Genomic DNA, 17,078 nt, shown 5'->3' with positions numbered 1-17,078 from the left:
AAGCAGGACTGGCCTAAGGGGAAATTTTTAGAGGGGTTTTAAAAGCAATTTTAATAATTAATAAGGCCAAATATTTAATATTTTATTTTAACTTTGTTTTAATGATAGTTTTTGGGGTATTTCTGTAGTTGTTTTTATCAGGCTGTCAGCCGCCCTGAGTCCGCAAGGAGAAGGGCGGGGTAAAAATCCAATTAATAAAATAAATAAATAAATAAAATAAATAAATGTTCTTTAAAGTAATGGTCTGTAGAATTAACATTGTATAACTATTTTCCTAGGTCATTGAAGAAAATGGTGAACAAGTGCCCTATTATTCTGTTGTAGTGATATTACGGGAGATTGGCAGGGTTGAAGCGAAGGAGTGGACAGTTGTCCGAAAGCTCAACGAGTTTCAAAGTCTGCATCGGAAACTCAGTGAGGTACATTGAAATTGTGGAGAGAATTCTTGCTTACCTTGAGAGTTCTTATTGAAATAGTTTAAATTTTGTTTAAATAGTTTAAATAATATTAATAATTTTATTATGGAATATTTTTAATGTTTGTTTCTTTTTATAATCTGTTTTGTGTATTGTATGATGCCCAGAGTCACGTTTTGTGTGATGGGTGGCTGTATAAATGTGATGAATAAGTAAATCAATAAATAAGTAGGTGAGTTCTTTTGGGTGTAAGGGCACTGCCATTCACAAAACTTCAGCAGAAGCAGATTATTGGCTAAGTTCTGCTTCTTGGCAAGGGGCAAAATGGAGCAAAAACATTCTTTTGGCCCAGCCCGCACAAAACATATTTATGGGAATAGTAAGCAGATTTGGAAAATAGGATTTTTGTTCTTTTGGCTGACTCAAACTCAATTAGTATTTTATTTTTCCCCCAGAATATATACAATTATTTGCTTAAAAATAGTACATAGTTATTACAAAAGTATTTTTATATCTCTGATCTGCATCATAACACTATGAAAAATGCTACTTTTTTCTCTTTCAAACAATGTCTGAAATATGAAATTTCCCTCCTGCATTTTATTTTCTCTTACTTCCTCCTTGCCATTTTATATATGTGAAAGAGGGTTTTATATATGTGAAAGAGGGCCTGTTTTATTTTTTTTTCCCTTGCAGTTTCCTTCACTGCGTTTTGTGGACTATATTTTACCTGTTCAGAGAATATGGCATGTTCTTTGATTTTGTTTTTGAATTTTGGACTATTGACTTTACTGTAGGATACATCAGGTACAGGAAATCAGGAACCAGGATAGAGTTCAAAAGCTCTGCGAGTTTATTCCATGCAACCTATACACAAAATCTGATCTAATAGTCAAGGCAAATTGGTGCTAGATAAGAGTCAATGGACTTCAAGGGGGACTGAACATAGGTCTCTTATGGGGGCATAATGACTCCAAACTGATGATGCATTTGATCGCACCCTTGGCCTCAACCAGGTCATCTCCTACTGGATGTATTCTGCTTTTGTCTCCACTGCTAGTCCTTTTTAAATTGTTAGAATTGATAGATCTGATCAATAGAATTGACTGTATTCTTAATTCATAAAATTGCCCAAAGTTATTGGTATAATCAATATTCATTTAAATGAAAGAAAAGTCAATAAAGTCATGCTTGATCCTTGGGTATTACAGTATGTGGATATGATCATGTTATTTACTTGGTAGAAATATGGAAGTGTCTTCTGTGTTATTTCATTGACATTTTAGTTAGGTATAGATTCATTTGGTAGGTCAATGGAAATATCTCTCTGCCTTTGTTCAGAATGTTAGTATTAGGGAGTTAGTTAATGTATCAAGAGTATTTTTATTTATTATTATTTATTCAATTTCTATAGCTGCCCAACTCAACCAAGTGACCCTAAGCAGCTTACAATTTTAAAATTATGAAACAATTAAAAAAGTTAAAACAATAAAAACATCCACAAAATAAATAAATACAAACAGCAGCATGATGATTAATCATCTAATAATAAAGCCAAGTAATGGAGGCCTTAACACATTCCAAGCCCCAAGAATATTCAGATTCTTTCATAACACATTGTGTTTCTGCAAAGTGATGGCTACTGCAAGTCTTGAGCTGGTGTACGTTTATTTCTGGAAGCATGGATATACTAAAAAGTAACATGTGGAGTAAGGTCCTTGGTGCTCTTTGTGTTTTCCAGCAGATGTTTCATTACTCAACTAGATAACATCTTCAACATTCAGAGGAGTGTGATTTGTTCTCTGTTTATATACAATAGCTTGTCCTGTAAGTGTTGGTGGGGTTGCTGTTTTCTCCTTGGTAGTCTTGATTAGACTGTTCAATTGTTTGTCTGAATTGTTACTTCCTTGATTAGGGCAATTTCCTAGTGTTTCAGGATTTACTTTGGTCTAGGGTATTCACCGTTTCCTGTTGAAACTATATAGTTATATCTGTCCATGTATTGTGAAATTAAAAACTTTTCATTGAGCCTTCCAAACTATTAGTTCGATGGATGCACTCTGCTAGTCATCTCCTGTCTGTCCTATGGTCTAGTACAGGGGTGTCAAACTGCCAACCTGCAGGCCAGTGTCATCATACCGAAGCCGCGCCCACCCCATTGCCGGCAATGCAAAAAGAGTCATGATACATCGCGACACGTCATGTGACGTGGCGAGTTTGACACCCCTGGTCTAGTAGTTAAGGTATCAGGCTAGAAACCCAGAGATGGTGAGTTCTAGTCCTGCTTTAGGCATGAAAGCTGACTGAGTGACTTTGGCCAGTCAGTCTCTTCCAGTCCAACCTACCTCACAGGGTTGTTGTTGTGGGGAAAATAGGCTGAGGAACGAGTATTATGTATGTTTGGTGCCTTGAATTTTGTATACAAATAATAATGGGATTAAAATAAATAAATTAAAAAATAGTGGCTGTTACAGTCCTTAGACACTTTTCTTGGATTATTGGGTCTTTTGGCTTATTTAAGATATTTTGGAGAGGTTTAGTTGGTTTATGTGCTATGGCGATGATATGCAGTTGTAAGAATCTGTTTCTGAGAGGGTTTTTTTTTGATATATGACAATGTTATCTTGCCTTCTATTGGTATAACATGCAGAGAAATTGAAAATCAGGATTACCTAGTCATATCATTTAATACTTTGTTAGCTTTAGTTAGGCCTATCAATTAAAATGGATTAATAATTAGGAATTGCTTCTTCTTACCTAGTGTTTTTCATCATTAAAGAAAACTCAGTTGCCATCACTCAGCAAATTGCCCTTTAAATCTGTAGACCAGAAATTCATGGAGAAATCTAAGAACCAATTAAATAACTTCTTACAGGTAAGATTCCTTAATGTGTTGATAATCCCAGAGAGTTCATTGTAGAAGTTTTTTTCCTCCTTTTTATTTCTTCTGATAATACATCTTTTCACTGTATCCCAAATTCAGCCTCTAGATTGATAAAATGGCCTAATTTTGTCATCATTCTATATCCCTTTTCTTTCACTGGGATTTAATGCTTAAATATACTTTTGAATAAATAGTGTGACAGGTCAGTGTTTCAAAATGTGTTGAATGTAAATTCTTGTCAAGGTGATAGAATTGGTTAAAAAAAAGGTAAGTTTGCATTTATCTTATGTTATATTTTCTAAGGATCTATACTTTGTTCCATTTTTGTATCTATAAGCAGATGCTATATTCCATTACTTTCTGATATGTTTTGGGAGGAAAGATTACAGATTCTAAAAAATATTGTTAATGTCTGTCTCTTAATAAGTTCTGCTGTACAGGTAGTCCTAGCTTATGATCCTAATTAGGACTGGGATTTCTGCAAAGTGGTTGTTGGCAAAACATCACGTGACTATACCATTTAGTGATGGTATGTCTCAGTTTTGGTCATTAGGTGAGGACCATACAATTGTTAAGTGGAGACCTCATGCTTCTCCTGCCCTGCCACACTTACCTGTTCTTCAGTTCTCCCCACCCATCTATCTTCCTCCAACATCTTTGCCCTTTTTGCTGCCCTTCTCTCCACTGCAGCCTACCTACCCTAGCTCAGCTGCCACCCCATCTGATCATCATCTTCTTCCTCCCACTTCTGATGAGGCCTCATGAAGAGCAAGTGCAGGGTGGTTAAAATGGCAGAGATAGAGGTGAGATAGGTGGGCCTCATGAAGGGGCATCAGCTGCCTCAGCCAGGAATGCTTCATCAGCAGTGGGAGGAAGAAGTTGGCAAAGATGGAGGTTAGATAGATAGGATGGGGAGAGTTGAAGGACATCTGTGGTCACAAATGCAGGTGGGCTGCCAAGCACCAAATTTTAATCACATGAACCTGAAGGTGCTGCAGTGGCTGTTATTTCAAGAACTGATTATAACTGCCTTTTGTTCAGTGCATTCATAACTTTGAACAAATGGTTAAATAGTTCAGCGTGCCTTCCACAGTGAGTTCCACAGTGAGACCTCATCGGTATTCTCCAATCTCAAGAAAAGTCCCAGTTACAGAATTTGAAGACTGAGCTTCCAGATTTGAGATTTTTCATTTCTGCTGGATGCAATAATTAACCATAATAACTAATTAATAGACTACAATACATGCAGTTACTGCACAATATTTGTTTACATCAAATCAAGTGATTACAGCAAAAGTACTTGTAGAACACTTTTTAAAAACTTAAGGCAGCCCATATTTCTTGAAGTGCCTGCAGTGGTACACACATGTGGTCAGAGCTGATGGCGAGCTGGCCGGCAGTTCCAAGGGCAACCAAAAAAGTGATGGATGGACTGCCTGCATGAAGACATGTAAGCCATAGGCGTTTGTCCCGCCAATGCTGCCAACAGGACAAAGTGGCGGGTGAAATGCAAAACTATGGCCCACGTGATATGACAGGAATAACGCAAAGAACAAAAAGATATGTGAAACAAGTATTCATAATACTATATAACTTAATTTTCTTAGTGTGAAACATACATTTCTTTCTTGAGATATATGCAACTTGGCAAACCAACTAGTCTGCATTTCCCCAACTTTTTGTATTAACTATAAGTTCACTGCTGATCTGTGTCTCTCATTTATATATATTTTTTATTTAAATGCTATAGCATCTCTTATTATTTGCCTAGCTATGCTTTTGGAAATTGTAATTCAGTGGTATGTAGAGTGTTACAGATCGCTTACCCCAAATTATGCATGTGTGCAATCAACTATGGTCAATTTATAATCAAAGAAAACATAAGGTAGAAGTGAAAATAAGGTGCTGCACAACATGGGTGAATATATCACATCTTGGTGCCCCAGAGATGCAACATTATTAGCATTGGCTCTCCTGGTGGCAAAGTCTACAGATCATCCCTTAACAGCTCCTTGGTTTATTTGAGTACATCTGTATCCCCTGATGGAAAAACATTCTTAGGGTATAAATTGTAAACATGTTTTCTTTTAATTTTTTTTATTGTATACCAGTATTCAGTTCTTTTGTCAGAATGCACTTGGAAGCCCCTTCCCAAAACACTGATTCCAGGAATAACTGTTGACTTTACGATTTTCTAAGATGCTGATGCTACTGATAAATATTTTTGCTTTGTTACAAAATAACCAAATCAAGTATAATGGGTTGTAATATGCAGATACAGTATTTCTTGTTTTAAAAATAAAATAATCTACTGCTTGGTATCTTCAAATACCATACCATCTTTTTTTTCTGCAGAAATTGCTTTCTGATGAAAGGCTATGTCAGAGTGAAGCACTTTATGCCTTCTTAAGTCCTTCTCCCGAATACCTTAAGATTATCGACATACAGGGAAAGAAGTCAAATTTTTCACTCTCTTCCTTTTTGGAGAGGCTTCCTGGTGACTTCTTTTCTCATCAGGAGGTAAGTGGATGAAGGAGAATTGTTTTTGGTAGATAAGCATTGGTAAATAATGAGGAGACAACTAAACCTAGGTCACATTGTGTTAAGCTATGGTTTGTTTGTTTCTGACTTAGAGTGATATGTCATTCAAGGAAGCAGCTAAATTACAAAGGTAGGGGAATAGGTTTGTTAATCTTACTAATGTAAAAAGAGCAGAACATATTATGGAGTAAATTCAGATAAGATAGAATTATGAGTAATTTTAAATGAACCAATGACCAAGACGATAAATGTTTTTAAAAATTATTTTGCAATAAACAAAACATTGGAGGATCTGTTGTATACATTGTCTTCAATTTCACTAGTTTCAGAATGGTTCTAACAGTTCCCATATTTATCCCACAATATCTCATTATTTGAAACAGCAGATCATTATTCCTGTCTTAGAGAGAGAGAGAGAGCAGAAATGCATTTAAAAGTTCAGTTAAATTTCCATGCTATTTTTATGATATTCAGGAAGAAACTGAAGATGATGATCTATCTGACTATGGGGATGATGTGGATGGGAAACGGGATGCCCTTGCAGAGCCTTGTTTCATGCTGATAGGAGAGATTTTTGAGCTGCGAGGAAGTAAGTAAGGAACTGGTTCTTTAGCACATAAAAAGTATATTAGTAATTAAGCAACTGAGTAGTAATAAGTTACATTAAAACTTGAAAGGTCCAGGTTGAAGTGTGCCCTAAGCAGAGATGCATTGGACATCTTCGGACCAGCCACTCTATTTCAGTTCAGTTTAGTTCTCAGGGTAGTCATTGGGAAGATAAAATGAAGAAAAGTCACAGCTTTTGCTCAAGACAGAAAACTAAACAAATAAAATATTGACATCTTGTATAATTTTTAAACCTGGGAAGATTATTTTTCTGTCTCAGATCCACTAATGCAATTTCTGTCGTGGATCTTAAGAACATATCTTTGTAAAAACAATCTATACATTTATAGATGTCATAGAAGAAGATAAGCATGGTTTTAAAATTGGAGGAAGAAACATCAATAACCTGCACTATTGCTGATGACATTAGTCTGATAGTTGAAAAGTAAAGGATCTAGAAGTAATAAAATTCAAGCAATACATTGAAAAATGGGACTAAAATTAAATATAAAGAAGAGCAAGCTAATGACAATAGAAAGAATGACCTACCTTAGAATTATCAGTGAAAAAGGTAGATAACTTCTGCCTTTTAGAATCAACCATCAATTTTAAAAGAACAAGCAGTCAATAAGTATATTTCAAATTAGCAGTTGGCAAAATATCCATGAAGGCCTTGAAAAGATATTAAAATGCTGTGATGTACCTATACTTAAAAGATCAGAATCATGCAAGCAGTAGTATTACCTTAACATCTACAGAAGCAAAATATGGAATTTGAAGAAGCTGGTTAGGCAGAATATTAATGCTTTTGGACCTTTGTGTTGGAGAAGACTCACAAGAATACTGTGAACACCAAAAAAATAAATGACCAGGTTCAGATCCTACTTTGGGCACATTATGGAAAGATCTAGCCCCCTAGAAAAAGCCTAATGTTGGGAAAGGTTGAAGAAAGAAGGGGGCAATCAGCAGCACAGCAGATGGACTTAGTTACATTTATTCTGAAACAAGAAAAAACTTATAGCTGAATGTGATTGGTGAATTATAAACAAATACCTTGAAATAGGTAATGTTGGCTGAATGTAAATGCAGTAAAAGTGGTTGTAGGAGTTGACATTGATGCTAATACATAATGAAAGAACATCAACTGGAGGTTCTAAATACAGTAGATATAAAAATTCTACACACCCCTTTTAAAATGCCAGGTTTTGACATGTAAAAAAACAGATCAGTTTTGAACTGATTTATCTTGGTTTAAAAAAAATTTACATCTCAGAAACCTGGCATTTTAATAAGGGTGTATGCACTTTTTATAACCATTGTATAACCCCCCACACACACCAGGTTAGAAGGAATATAGTCTCTCAATTAACCCAGTTATTTAAGGTATTAAAGGTAATCACGTAATATTCTGAAAATAGAAATGGATTGGTAATTAGTACAGTTGTTATACTGAGATTACATGATAGGATCACTTGACCCGATCATAATTTTGGCTGCAGACTGTGTGGTGACCAAGGTTGGTACAAAGGACTTTGCCAGTATCCCAATCAAACAGTAACTAATACACTTATCAGGAGAGATTGATCCAGCAGTCATTTCTAATGAGACAGTCTTCTAAATTAGGCAAAACCACTCCTGTCCCATATCACTACTCACAATTAACAAGAAGGCTCGGTGTATATTCCAAAGCTGCTGGCCAGAACAGAATGATGCCTCTATCGATGAGCCTGATCCATAGAACCTCTTTTCATATCTGGATTTAATTTCACTTGTTTATCCTCATTTTACCTGTCACTTGATCCCAGACACTACAGACTTGTATGGCTTTCACAGAATCAGATGACAAGTGACTCAGCTGAGTTTTGCCCTTAATTTTCCACTGAATATGTTTGAAGAAAAGTCCTCTACCATCTGTTGAAAATTACTCTGTACAACCCTGGATTATCTCTCTTCAGAATTTCATGTAGACAAATTATTCGCCCAGGTATACAACAGTATACTTAAATGGGCATTAACTGCAGGTTTTGTATTTACTTCTTTGTGCTGCTTACTTTTCTTTTTTTAGTGTTTAAGTGGGTGAGGAAGACACTAATTGCACTAGTTCAGATCACTTTTGGAAGAACCATCAACAAGTGAGTGTGCTATACTTCCTTTGCTTCTAAAAGTACTGTCTAAGAATTAGTTGTTTGATGCATAAGCAGTCAGAAACAATCCAAATAGAGGTTGTGATTGACCTGATCTTAAAATCAGACAAAACTTGTTTCTATAGATGTATTTTTTTAACATACAAATAGAAAGGGTTTTTTCTAAGGTGTGCTACATTGAATGATGCAGTGAACATTCTACCCCAAGCTATACCAGAAGTTGTGCCAATGAAGTCTGGATTTGTAATCTCTATCGATTTGAATAGAAATATTATTATTTCACGCATAGAAGTAACAATAATGAAGAAATGACACTGAAAGCAGTGCAACTAACTTCTGAATATAAAGATATAGAATTGCATTGTACTATTTCATCAGATATAGCAGAGGTACTTAGACAGGAAACAAACCTGCTTGAAAACAGGTTGCGATAGGAACCTGAATTTTTCAGCAGATATCAAATGTATATCTGCTTATAGTACAAATATGAGCTATGAGAGTGCATATAATGATAAGAGTTTATACACTAACTTGTTTCCATAGAAGAACATTTCTGAGACACTTTGAAATAAGGTGTACTCTAAATCACATATGATCCTAAGTCCCGAGTTACCTGGCAGGGGAGATACTTGATCATAATTCCCTTTCTACAAGAAAATGCAAGACTATCACCAGCATTTAATGAGTTTCCATTTATGTTTTGATTTTTAACGTTTAAGTGACATGCATTGAAATAGAATTAAATGTGACTTACAGGAATACAATGCAGTGTGCAGCCTGTTTCTTACGTGGATTATAAAAGAGTACTGTAAGTGCTATGGTGCAGTTGGCTCAGGGAAGAGGAAGAAAGACTCTGGAGATGAGGAAACAATAGTACTTATATGCTCAGTGCACTTAGGCAGACACAAGCTAACTTGCTTCCAATTATTAAATGCCATCAGCAGGAGACACAAGTGATGCTTTTCCTATGATTATACTTTAGAATACACTAATTCAGTGAATAGTATATATTTTGATCAGTGATTGATATTGAGAGATCTATTATACTGCTCAAAGATAGCAGAAAGTGAGGATGATGATGATGATGATGATGATGATGGCAGTGACAATCATTTTGATGACAATGCCATTTGTAATATCCTCAGTCGGATATAATGATGGGAAAATAATAGATAATAAAAAGGTAATCAGGTCCAATAATGTAGTGTAGCAAGATTACTATCCTATGTGTGGATGATCAGTCATTGATCGCACTGGGTGGTACCTAAGAGATTTGGTGTGTGATTACATTAGATTAGAGGCTCAAAACTGCTCTATCATTCTAAAAAAAGAAAATCAAGGTGGGTCCAAAGGGAAAGGTAGACTTGTTTGCTGTTCTGTAGGACTGCGCAAAGCATTGCAGTGGGCATTTTGTGAAGCACATTGGGCCAGCTGTACCAGGAGTTCTGAAAATGTTGTTTTACTGTGTCAAACAAAGGGGTGTCTTTTGCTTCCTTGCCCTCTTTGAAGGATGTGTTTTGATTGCTTTGCACAGCACTCTGTTTAAGGCAAAAGGGAGTTCTTCCAAAATACAGTTTTAGAAAGTTTTAATGGAAATAGAAGTGCCAAATCATTAGCTGTTTTTTTCCTGCTGAACAGGCAAATGAGCAGAGAAATAGTGTGAATAGCAATATCTTTTTTTAGCTGTAATGCTGTGATACCGATAAAAGAAAAACCTCAGAAATATTAAATAAAACAGACAAATAATTTGTTTCAGCATCTAAATAATATTGAACTATGTTAGAATTGCAAGGAGACCTTAAAATGCATAGAAGTATATTTAAAATTATTCTTTCTCAATCTGGTGTCCCTGAATGTGGTAGGACTGTAATATCAAGCAGAAAACAATGACCTAATCAAGGAAGTACCACGGAGAAGACCACATACCCCAGCAACACTGGCAGGGCAAGCTACTGCATATAAACAAAGCAGAATTATTAAATTTAATAGAGAAACCCCACATTCATTATCACTGGAAATGTTATTTTAGTTAGGAAATGAAGTGTCTGCAATCAAGCTCAGAGAGCCCTGAGGATTCCACAATTCAACTCTTAGCTACATATATTCTCTTCCATTAGGACTGTAATTCCTAGTCAGGACAACAGTTTGTGTCAACATCTGAAATATCCACATCAGAAAACAGTCTCCAGAGAAATACTGGAGCTCTATTTTATTGATATAGGCTATAAGAGCAGAATCTTGAAAGCTTAACAGTGTTTTTCTTTCCCTCCTCCTTTTACCGAAGAGAGTTAAGGCAGAGCAATTTAATTTTTTCCTAGATTTAATTCATGTTTTGCTAACTGCTGTATTCCTTTTCCAAAGTCATCTCTGGTTTCCTAAAACGTGGGGAAAATTGATCAAATGACCCCCACCCTCTTTCCAATTTATATGAATATAATGTAGACAATTAGTATCATCTATTTTTAGTAAATCAGTAAAACACTTGTACTTTTTAAACAGTACATTGGCAAGTAAAAATTGCCAAATGCTGCTTTTTTGCATTATTAAACTATATGGTTTACTTTATTTAGTTTACATCATGCTTCAATTATATTAAAATATTAAATTATATTAAATGGAAAATAATCTATTCAACCTAACATTATCACCTAAAGCAACAGTGACATAACTAGATTGCATTAAAAAGACTTAAAAATACACTTTCCAGCGTATCGGTGAGCATTAATGAGAGTGACTTTTCCTGTCTCTGTCTCCATTTCTAGCATTCAGATTCTATTTGTAGAATTCTGATGTGATGATGAATTATATTGTGTCAAACACATTAACTGAAATTAGAAATGATAACAATTTATTCTATTACTATAAAGTAAGTATTAATATAATTATAATTATGGTAATTACTATTTCCACTGTAATGTATAAAACAAATTTCGCAACTTTGAGATGTGTGGACTTCAACTCCCATAATTCCCTGGCCAGCTGAACATTCCTGATCATTGTCCTTGTTAGGATTGTGGAAAGCTGATCCGAACAATATTTCATATGGTTGTTCCACTCAAATTGCCCTTTTACTAGATGTATTTGGTACTGTATAACTATTAGCTCTCATTTTTCTAGAAGGATCCTAGTTATAAAATGATAATTTGAGACTATTTTTATGGTTCTCCTTAGCAATCTTACTTACAATTTTACTTATTTCCAATCGCTCCATGCTGTATTGCTTGAATAGCATAGTGTAACATGGGAATATAAGGAAATTTCATGATACCAACTGTTTACTATACCAAATTTCATGATACACGGTATACAAAAAATCACAGACTCTTATGTAAATTACATTAAATGTTCAAATTGGTTGCCATTTTTTTCTAAACACTTACTTGTTTGACTTCATGACCTCTGAATATTCCTTGGTACAATTACATTTTCTTTGGTATTTGCAAATTATGATGTGGCGGTCTTCTTTAGATTGTCTGACCCTATGGGGCCTGACTTTATCTATGTCGTGTGTGTGTGCGTGTGCGCGCGTGTGCATTTCTAGAAAGGGAAAAGTGGTTAAAACTTTTTTCTAAATGCCTTTCCTCCAAGACAAATTCGTGACACTGTAAATTGGATCTTCAGTGAGCCAATGCTTGTTTACTATATCAATATTTTTCGAGATGCATTTTGGCCAAATGGGAAACTGGCATCCAGCCCAAAGCCAATAAATGAACAGCAAAGTCAAGAAACAAAACAGAAAGCACAGCAGAAACTACTTGAAAACATTCCAGGTGAGACATTCTGACATTATTTCAACATTAGAACATTATTTTTTTGTTTCAAATTTTTATTAAGATAAACTATTACGTTTATCAAGATATAAAATACAAAAGAAAATGAAAATAGTGGGAAAATGCGGGAGGAAAAAGGGAAGGGAAAAAGTGTAGGGGGAAAGGGGAAAAAAGAAAAACAGTGAGTTCTGACTGTTTTAAGTGCAGTAGAATAGAATAATAACACTGCAGTCTCAACTTTTTACTTTTACATGCAAACATATATGTTCTTTTGACAGTAGAGGTCAAATTTGATGAACAAACATGTTTAAGTAAATCTTCTCCTTGGCTATTTAATAGCAATAGGATTTGGACTTACATACTGCTTCATAGTATTTTATAGCCCTCTCTAGCGGTTTAGAGTCAGCATATTACTCCCAACAATCTGGGCCCTCATTTTACCAACCTCAGAAGGATGAAAGGTTGAGTCAACCTTGAGCTGGTCAGGATCAAATTGCTGGCAGTCGGCAGAGATAGTCTGCAATACGGCATTCTAACCATCACGCCACCACAGCTCTTCCGTGGTATTGATATTTTAGAGTTGAGGATAAAGAATTTAGAAGACAGAGTACAGGAACTAGAGATAATTGAACTTCCATCATTTCTTTTATTCTGTTATAGTAGTTAGACTATTTTGTTGTCATTGCACCCGGCTTGGATCATTATATAATTGCACTAGTGTGGATATACTTCTATTTCATTATACACTGTATTTTTAGATTATATTTCTTCATAAATGGTTGAGAGTATTAAAATCAGAGTCAGACTTTTTTTTTTTAATGCTTCTTTCAGACACTCTCCAAAGTCTTGTTGGACAGCAAAATGCTCGCCATGGTGTAATAAAAGTGTTCAACGCACTTCAAGAAACCAAGGCCAATAAGCATCTTCTTTATGTGAGTTTAACTCAGACTCAGCTTGTTATTTAAAACTGATAGTTTTTCAGATCTAGAAGCTTCACTGTCTAATATACTGTTTCATAGAACTTTTTTTTTTTAGTTAGAATGGGTGAAACCCAATTATGAGAATATATAATTCACACCTAAATTAACTATGGCCATGTTTTCTTCAATTTCTCATTTTCTTTAGCTGAGTAGTAGTTGAAGCAATGGAAGGAAATGGGTTAAATCAAATTAATTATAAAATAATTTACTAATTCTTGAGGTCTCCTCAATCATACTAGATTTATCTAAAGGTGTTGTCAGTTAGCACCAATATATAATAAAAATGTGGTCCTCTACCATGCTTGAACCACCTGGAAAATGAGAAAATGGTGGACAGCAAATGACTTGAGGCCTTGAGTACACATGTACATTTGTGTACTTGATGTTACACAGAATCTGAAGTGGAGCAATCCTGTTCCAGAACAGAGGGCTTTCTGACTCATTATTGGGAGACCTTTTCATTATACTTTTCTACACAAAATATTCAAATTAATTTATTTAAATTTGATTGCAGATCAGGAAACATGCTGGACTGGGCAATAAAAGCTTTTACCAGAAGGCCTTATTCTTTGGAATGGTTATACGTCCAGCCTTCCTGTAACCCCTAAATTGGCCATTGTTGGGTCCCCAAGATGTCTCTTCAGAGGAAGTGAATTGTGCTTCAGTCCTCTTTATACTGTAATATTTGATGTTCTAATGTCAATTTGGAAGAAAAAAACCACATTTTAATTTTTCTCTCCTAGGTATTATTGGAAATGCTGCTACTTGAATTGTGTCCTGAACTGCGAATTCATTTAGAGAAGGTTAAAGCAGCTCAGGTTTGAATGTTCAGCTGAATTAGTAAGAAGAATGTCTATTGGTAATAATAGACTTAAACATTTCCCTCTTTTCCATGGAGGGTTGACTGAAAACTTCTGAGAATTTGTATATTTTTCTTTTTTCTTTTTTTTACATTTACACAAAGCAAAGCAGACTTGAAAAGAACAGATAATTAGAATGCCAGCAATGTGTAGTTTCTGGCTTTTATTTAACTTGTTATATGAATAAATCTCTTTAAGATACAGATTGAAATTTGAATGTTAATATAAGATATATGAAATATAAAGTATTTTAAACATTTACAAAAGGCATTTTGCTTTAGTGATATCTTAATGGATGTTGTACAGTTATTTTTTTCGCTGAGGATACTGACTGTTCCTCTATTTTCTTGTGTATTGATGAGCCTTGTGCAATATATGTAAAGATACTGTGTAAATTTTACTGCTTTTATTTTTACCAAAGATTTTCCATAGTTTGCAGCCTTTGTAAGCAATAAATTATAAAAGTAGAGTACACCGCTTCATAATTACAACTCTTATTACAGCTTGAAAGTGTTGTTTCAGAGAACTGTATTTATTTGTTTGAACATTACAGACAACCAAAATTTAGTGCTACCTTGAAATACATTGTGAGCGAATCAGCCTTAAGCAGGATATAAATATCTTATCATCCTAATAAATTGAAGTGCAGTTAAATCATCCAGCCCATTTTGATGTTCTCGCGGGCATGTTGTCTGCAAACATATCTATTTTAAAAAGGCTATTATACCCATATTTAAATTTTATGTCAAGGTTGCCCGTTTAGCCATTTAAAGAACAGATAGTGAGCTTATTTGTAGAGTAGCAATGTGTATTCTGAACTTAATTTATTAATGTGTTGTGCTAAAAAAATTACAGTATTTTTAGGGTATGTATATCCCAAAGACAATACTACCAACAACAGGTACAAAGAGAAGAATCACAATCCAGCAAATTATGAGATGGTTGACCTTTTTATATATATATATTTAAAAAAATGTAATGATTCACACATTAAGCCAATTAGCTTGTTCTTTTTAGCAGCAATGACCTTTATGTTGTGATTTTAAATACAAAGATGTGTTGCAGTGATTTTATGGTAATTACTGATCCAATACATAAAGGCCTAAATTATCATCTACTTTACTTCTGCAATATATTATCTATATATCACGATTGGTAACCTATGTCTACCAGGGATTTCAGGGCTTATTGATTTCAAGTAATTATTCAAATGGACGTGGTCTAATAGTAGAGATTGATTTAAACAGATGCAAAAAAAAATACCAAATAATTTTTCAGCAACTGTGGAAGAACGCTTTAGGAAGTTAGGGCTTTCAAAGGATGTTTTAAATTTATTTTTAAAATTTATACAAATGTGCACACTGCTAATTTAATGTTCTCAATGTTCTTTCTAATGTACAATGAAATGTTTTTATATATTAGACAAAGTTATTTCATATATTTTATAGTAAACAAAAATAGGTACTGTGGCACAAGCCTACTAATCCAGTATACAACTTGTTAAAACTATATCATCTTAGGCAGTATAGCTAAGTAGTCCATATTTCTTTAAGATAACTGAAGAATTCCTGGCACTATGATATACACAAACTGAAAGCACTCGGATGTAACAAATAATCATCCAAGGTTTTCCTGGATTTTTTTGGAACCCATTTTTTACCTAGAAGACAGAATCCATATAGGCTGTGTGAAGCTATGCAGTAGACTGGTCACATTTCCTTTTGTTCGCATCCAACCTCATAGCGCATCATAAATAAAAAATAGGTTTTCTGTATTTCTTCTGTCATTTTCTTCAGCATCTGAAGACGCGTTGTGCAGGATTACCTATAGTGATTTCTATTCTTTACCAGTGTATGAAAGAAGCTGGTATAGGTTAATGAATGTATAGGTTTGTTTTCTTGAAGTGTTGTTATGCTTTCTCTTTATCCCTTATCCCTTATCTCATTCTATATAGAAATGATCTTGTTTGAAATCAGTTTTGAGAAATCCAAGAGAATTGCATTCTCTAAACCTCATGATTATGGCAGAATTTGTACTTAAGGCAAGGACTAGATGCTTTCTTTTTCTTCTGAGAGGCTAGCCAACCTTTCTCCACTATAACTTCAAAGGATAACAAGAAATATTATGTAAGGCAGAGTACTGATGTAGCACACAGTCTTAATCATGGATAGCTAATTGCAAATGCCTTCAGAAATGTACTCAATGATCATCAGTCAACTTTTATTATATTAACAGAATTAAAGAATAGTTTTACAAAGTAATGGTTATAACTTTACTGAAAGGAATTTATATGCATTACTCTGAATGAAGAAAAGGGAGACAAAAGAAGTTTGTTCATATTAATCAGAAGCTAAAAGAAATGTGTTCCTCAGATTCAGCAAAATAATATTCTAAATTCTCCCATGATTAGCAGTCAGCTCAAGATCAGCAGCTACAGCAGGATCCAATCGACATGCCTTTAAAAAGAGAAAAATATATTTAAAAAAATAAAATTGATCTTGTGTGTATTGTACAAGCTCACTGTGCTAGTAGATATTGTTTCCTAAGCTTCTTTGGGTTAAATCGTTAAACTAAAAATACATTTTTGATCTCCTTAATCTTCTGTTTCCTTTTTTAAAAATCTCTCAAGATAAACTGATATGGCAGGGTAGCTTTCCCATATGGAAAATCTATCATGGAAAAAGTTAAACTGAACTCTATACTTGCAAGATGTTTAGACTGGATTTTGCATTTTTGTCCACTTATCAAATCTTTCCCAAGAACCTAGGATAGGCACATGTTGTTTAATAATATTAAAAGCATCATTATTACTATTCTTGGATTATAAATTAACTGCATTATTGCTGTAGTTAAAATGAAAATTGGCAATTGGTTATT

At 34.4% G+C, this 17,078-nt stretch overlaps 2 protein-coding genes across 5 annotated transcripts in view; one reads left to right on the top strand and one right to left on the bottom strand.

Annotated features, from left to right (window-relative positions):
- Positions 1 to 15,938, top strand: part of SNX25 (sorting nexin 25) — a 55,626-nt gene extending 39,688 nt beyond the window's left edge. Inside the window, exons 12-19 of the mRNA XM_015831775.1 lie at positions 279 to 419; positions 3,178 to 3,291; positions 5,656 to 5,820; positions 6,316 to 6,430; positions 8,513 to 8,579; positions 12,180 to 12,361; positions 13,193 to 13,293; positions 14,085 to 15,938. Coding sequence (XP_015687261.1) covers positions 279 to 419; positions 3,178 to 3,291; positions 5,656 to 5,820; positions 6,316 to 6,430; positions 8,513 to 8,579; positions 12,180 to 12,361; positions 13,193 to 13,293; positions 14,085 to 14,165 — 966 coding nt within the window. The 3' untranslated portion in view covers positions 14,166 to 15,938. The remainder of the gene's footprint in view (positions 1 to 278; positions 420 to 3,177; positions 3,292 to 5,655; positions 5,821 to 6,315; positions 6,431 to 8,512; positions 8,580 to 12,179; positions 12,362 to 13,192; positions 13,294 to 14,084) is intronic.
- Positions 15,939 to 16,285: 347 nt separating this feature from the next.
- Positions 16,286 to 17,078, bottom strand: part of LRP2BP (LRP2 binding protein) — a 16,245-nt gene continuing 15,452 nt past the window's right edge. For all 4 annotated transcript variants that reach the window (XM_015831791.1, XM_015831793.1, XM_015831794.1 and 1 more), the window contains exon 9: positions 16,286 to 16,657. In XM_015831791.1, coding sequence (XP_015687277.1) covers positions 16,592 to 16,657 — 66 coding nt within the window. In that variant the 3' untranslated portion in view covers positions 16,286 to 16,591. The remainder of the gene's footprint in view (positions 16,658 to 17,078) is intronic.

This window comes from Protobothrops mucrosquamatus, unplaced genomic scaffold (assembly GCF_001527695.2).
Source record: "Protobothrops mucrosquamatus isolate PMUCROS unplaced genomic scaffold, P.Mucros_1.0 scaffold_280, whole genome shotgun sequence".
NCBI classification, from domain to species: domain Eukaryota; kingdom Metazoa; phylum Chordata; class Lepidosauria; order Squamata; family Viperidae; genus Protobothrops; species Protobothrops mucrosquamatus.
Note: the sequence above shows the minus strand (reverse complement) of the source record. Positions and strands in the feature narration are given on the sequence as shown.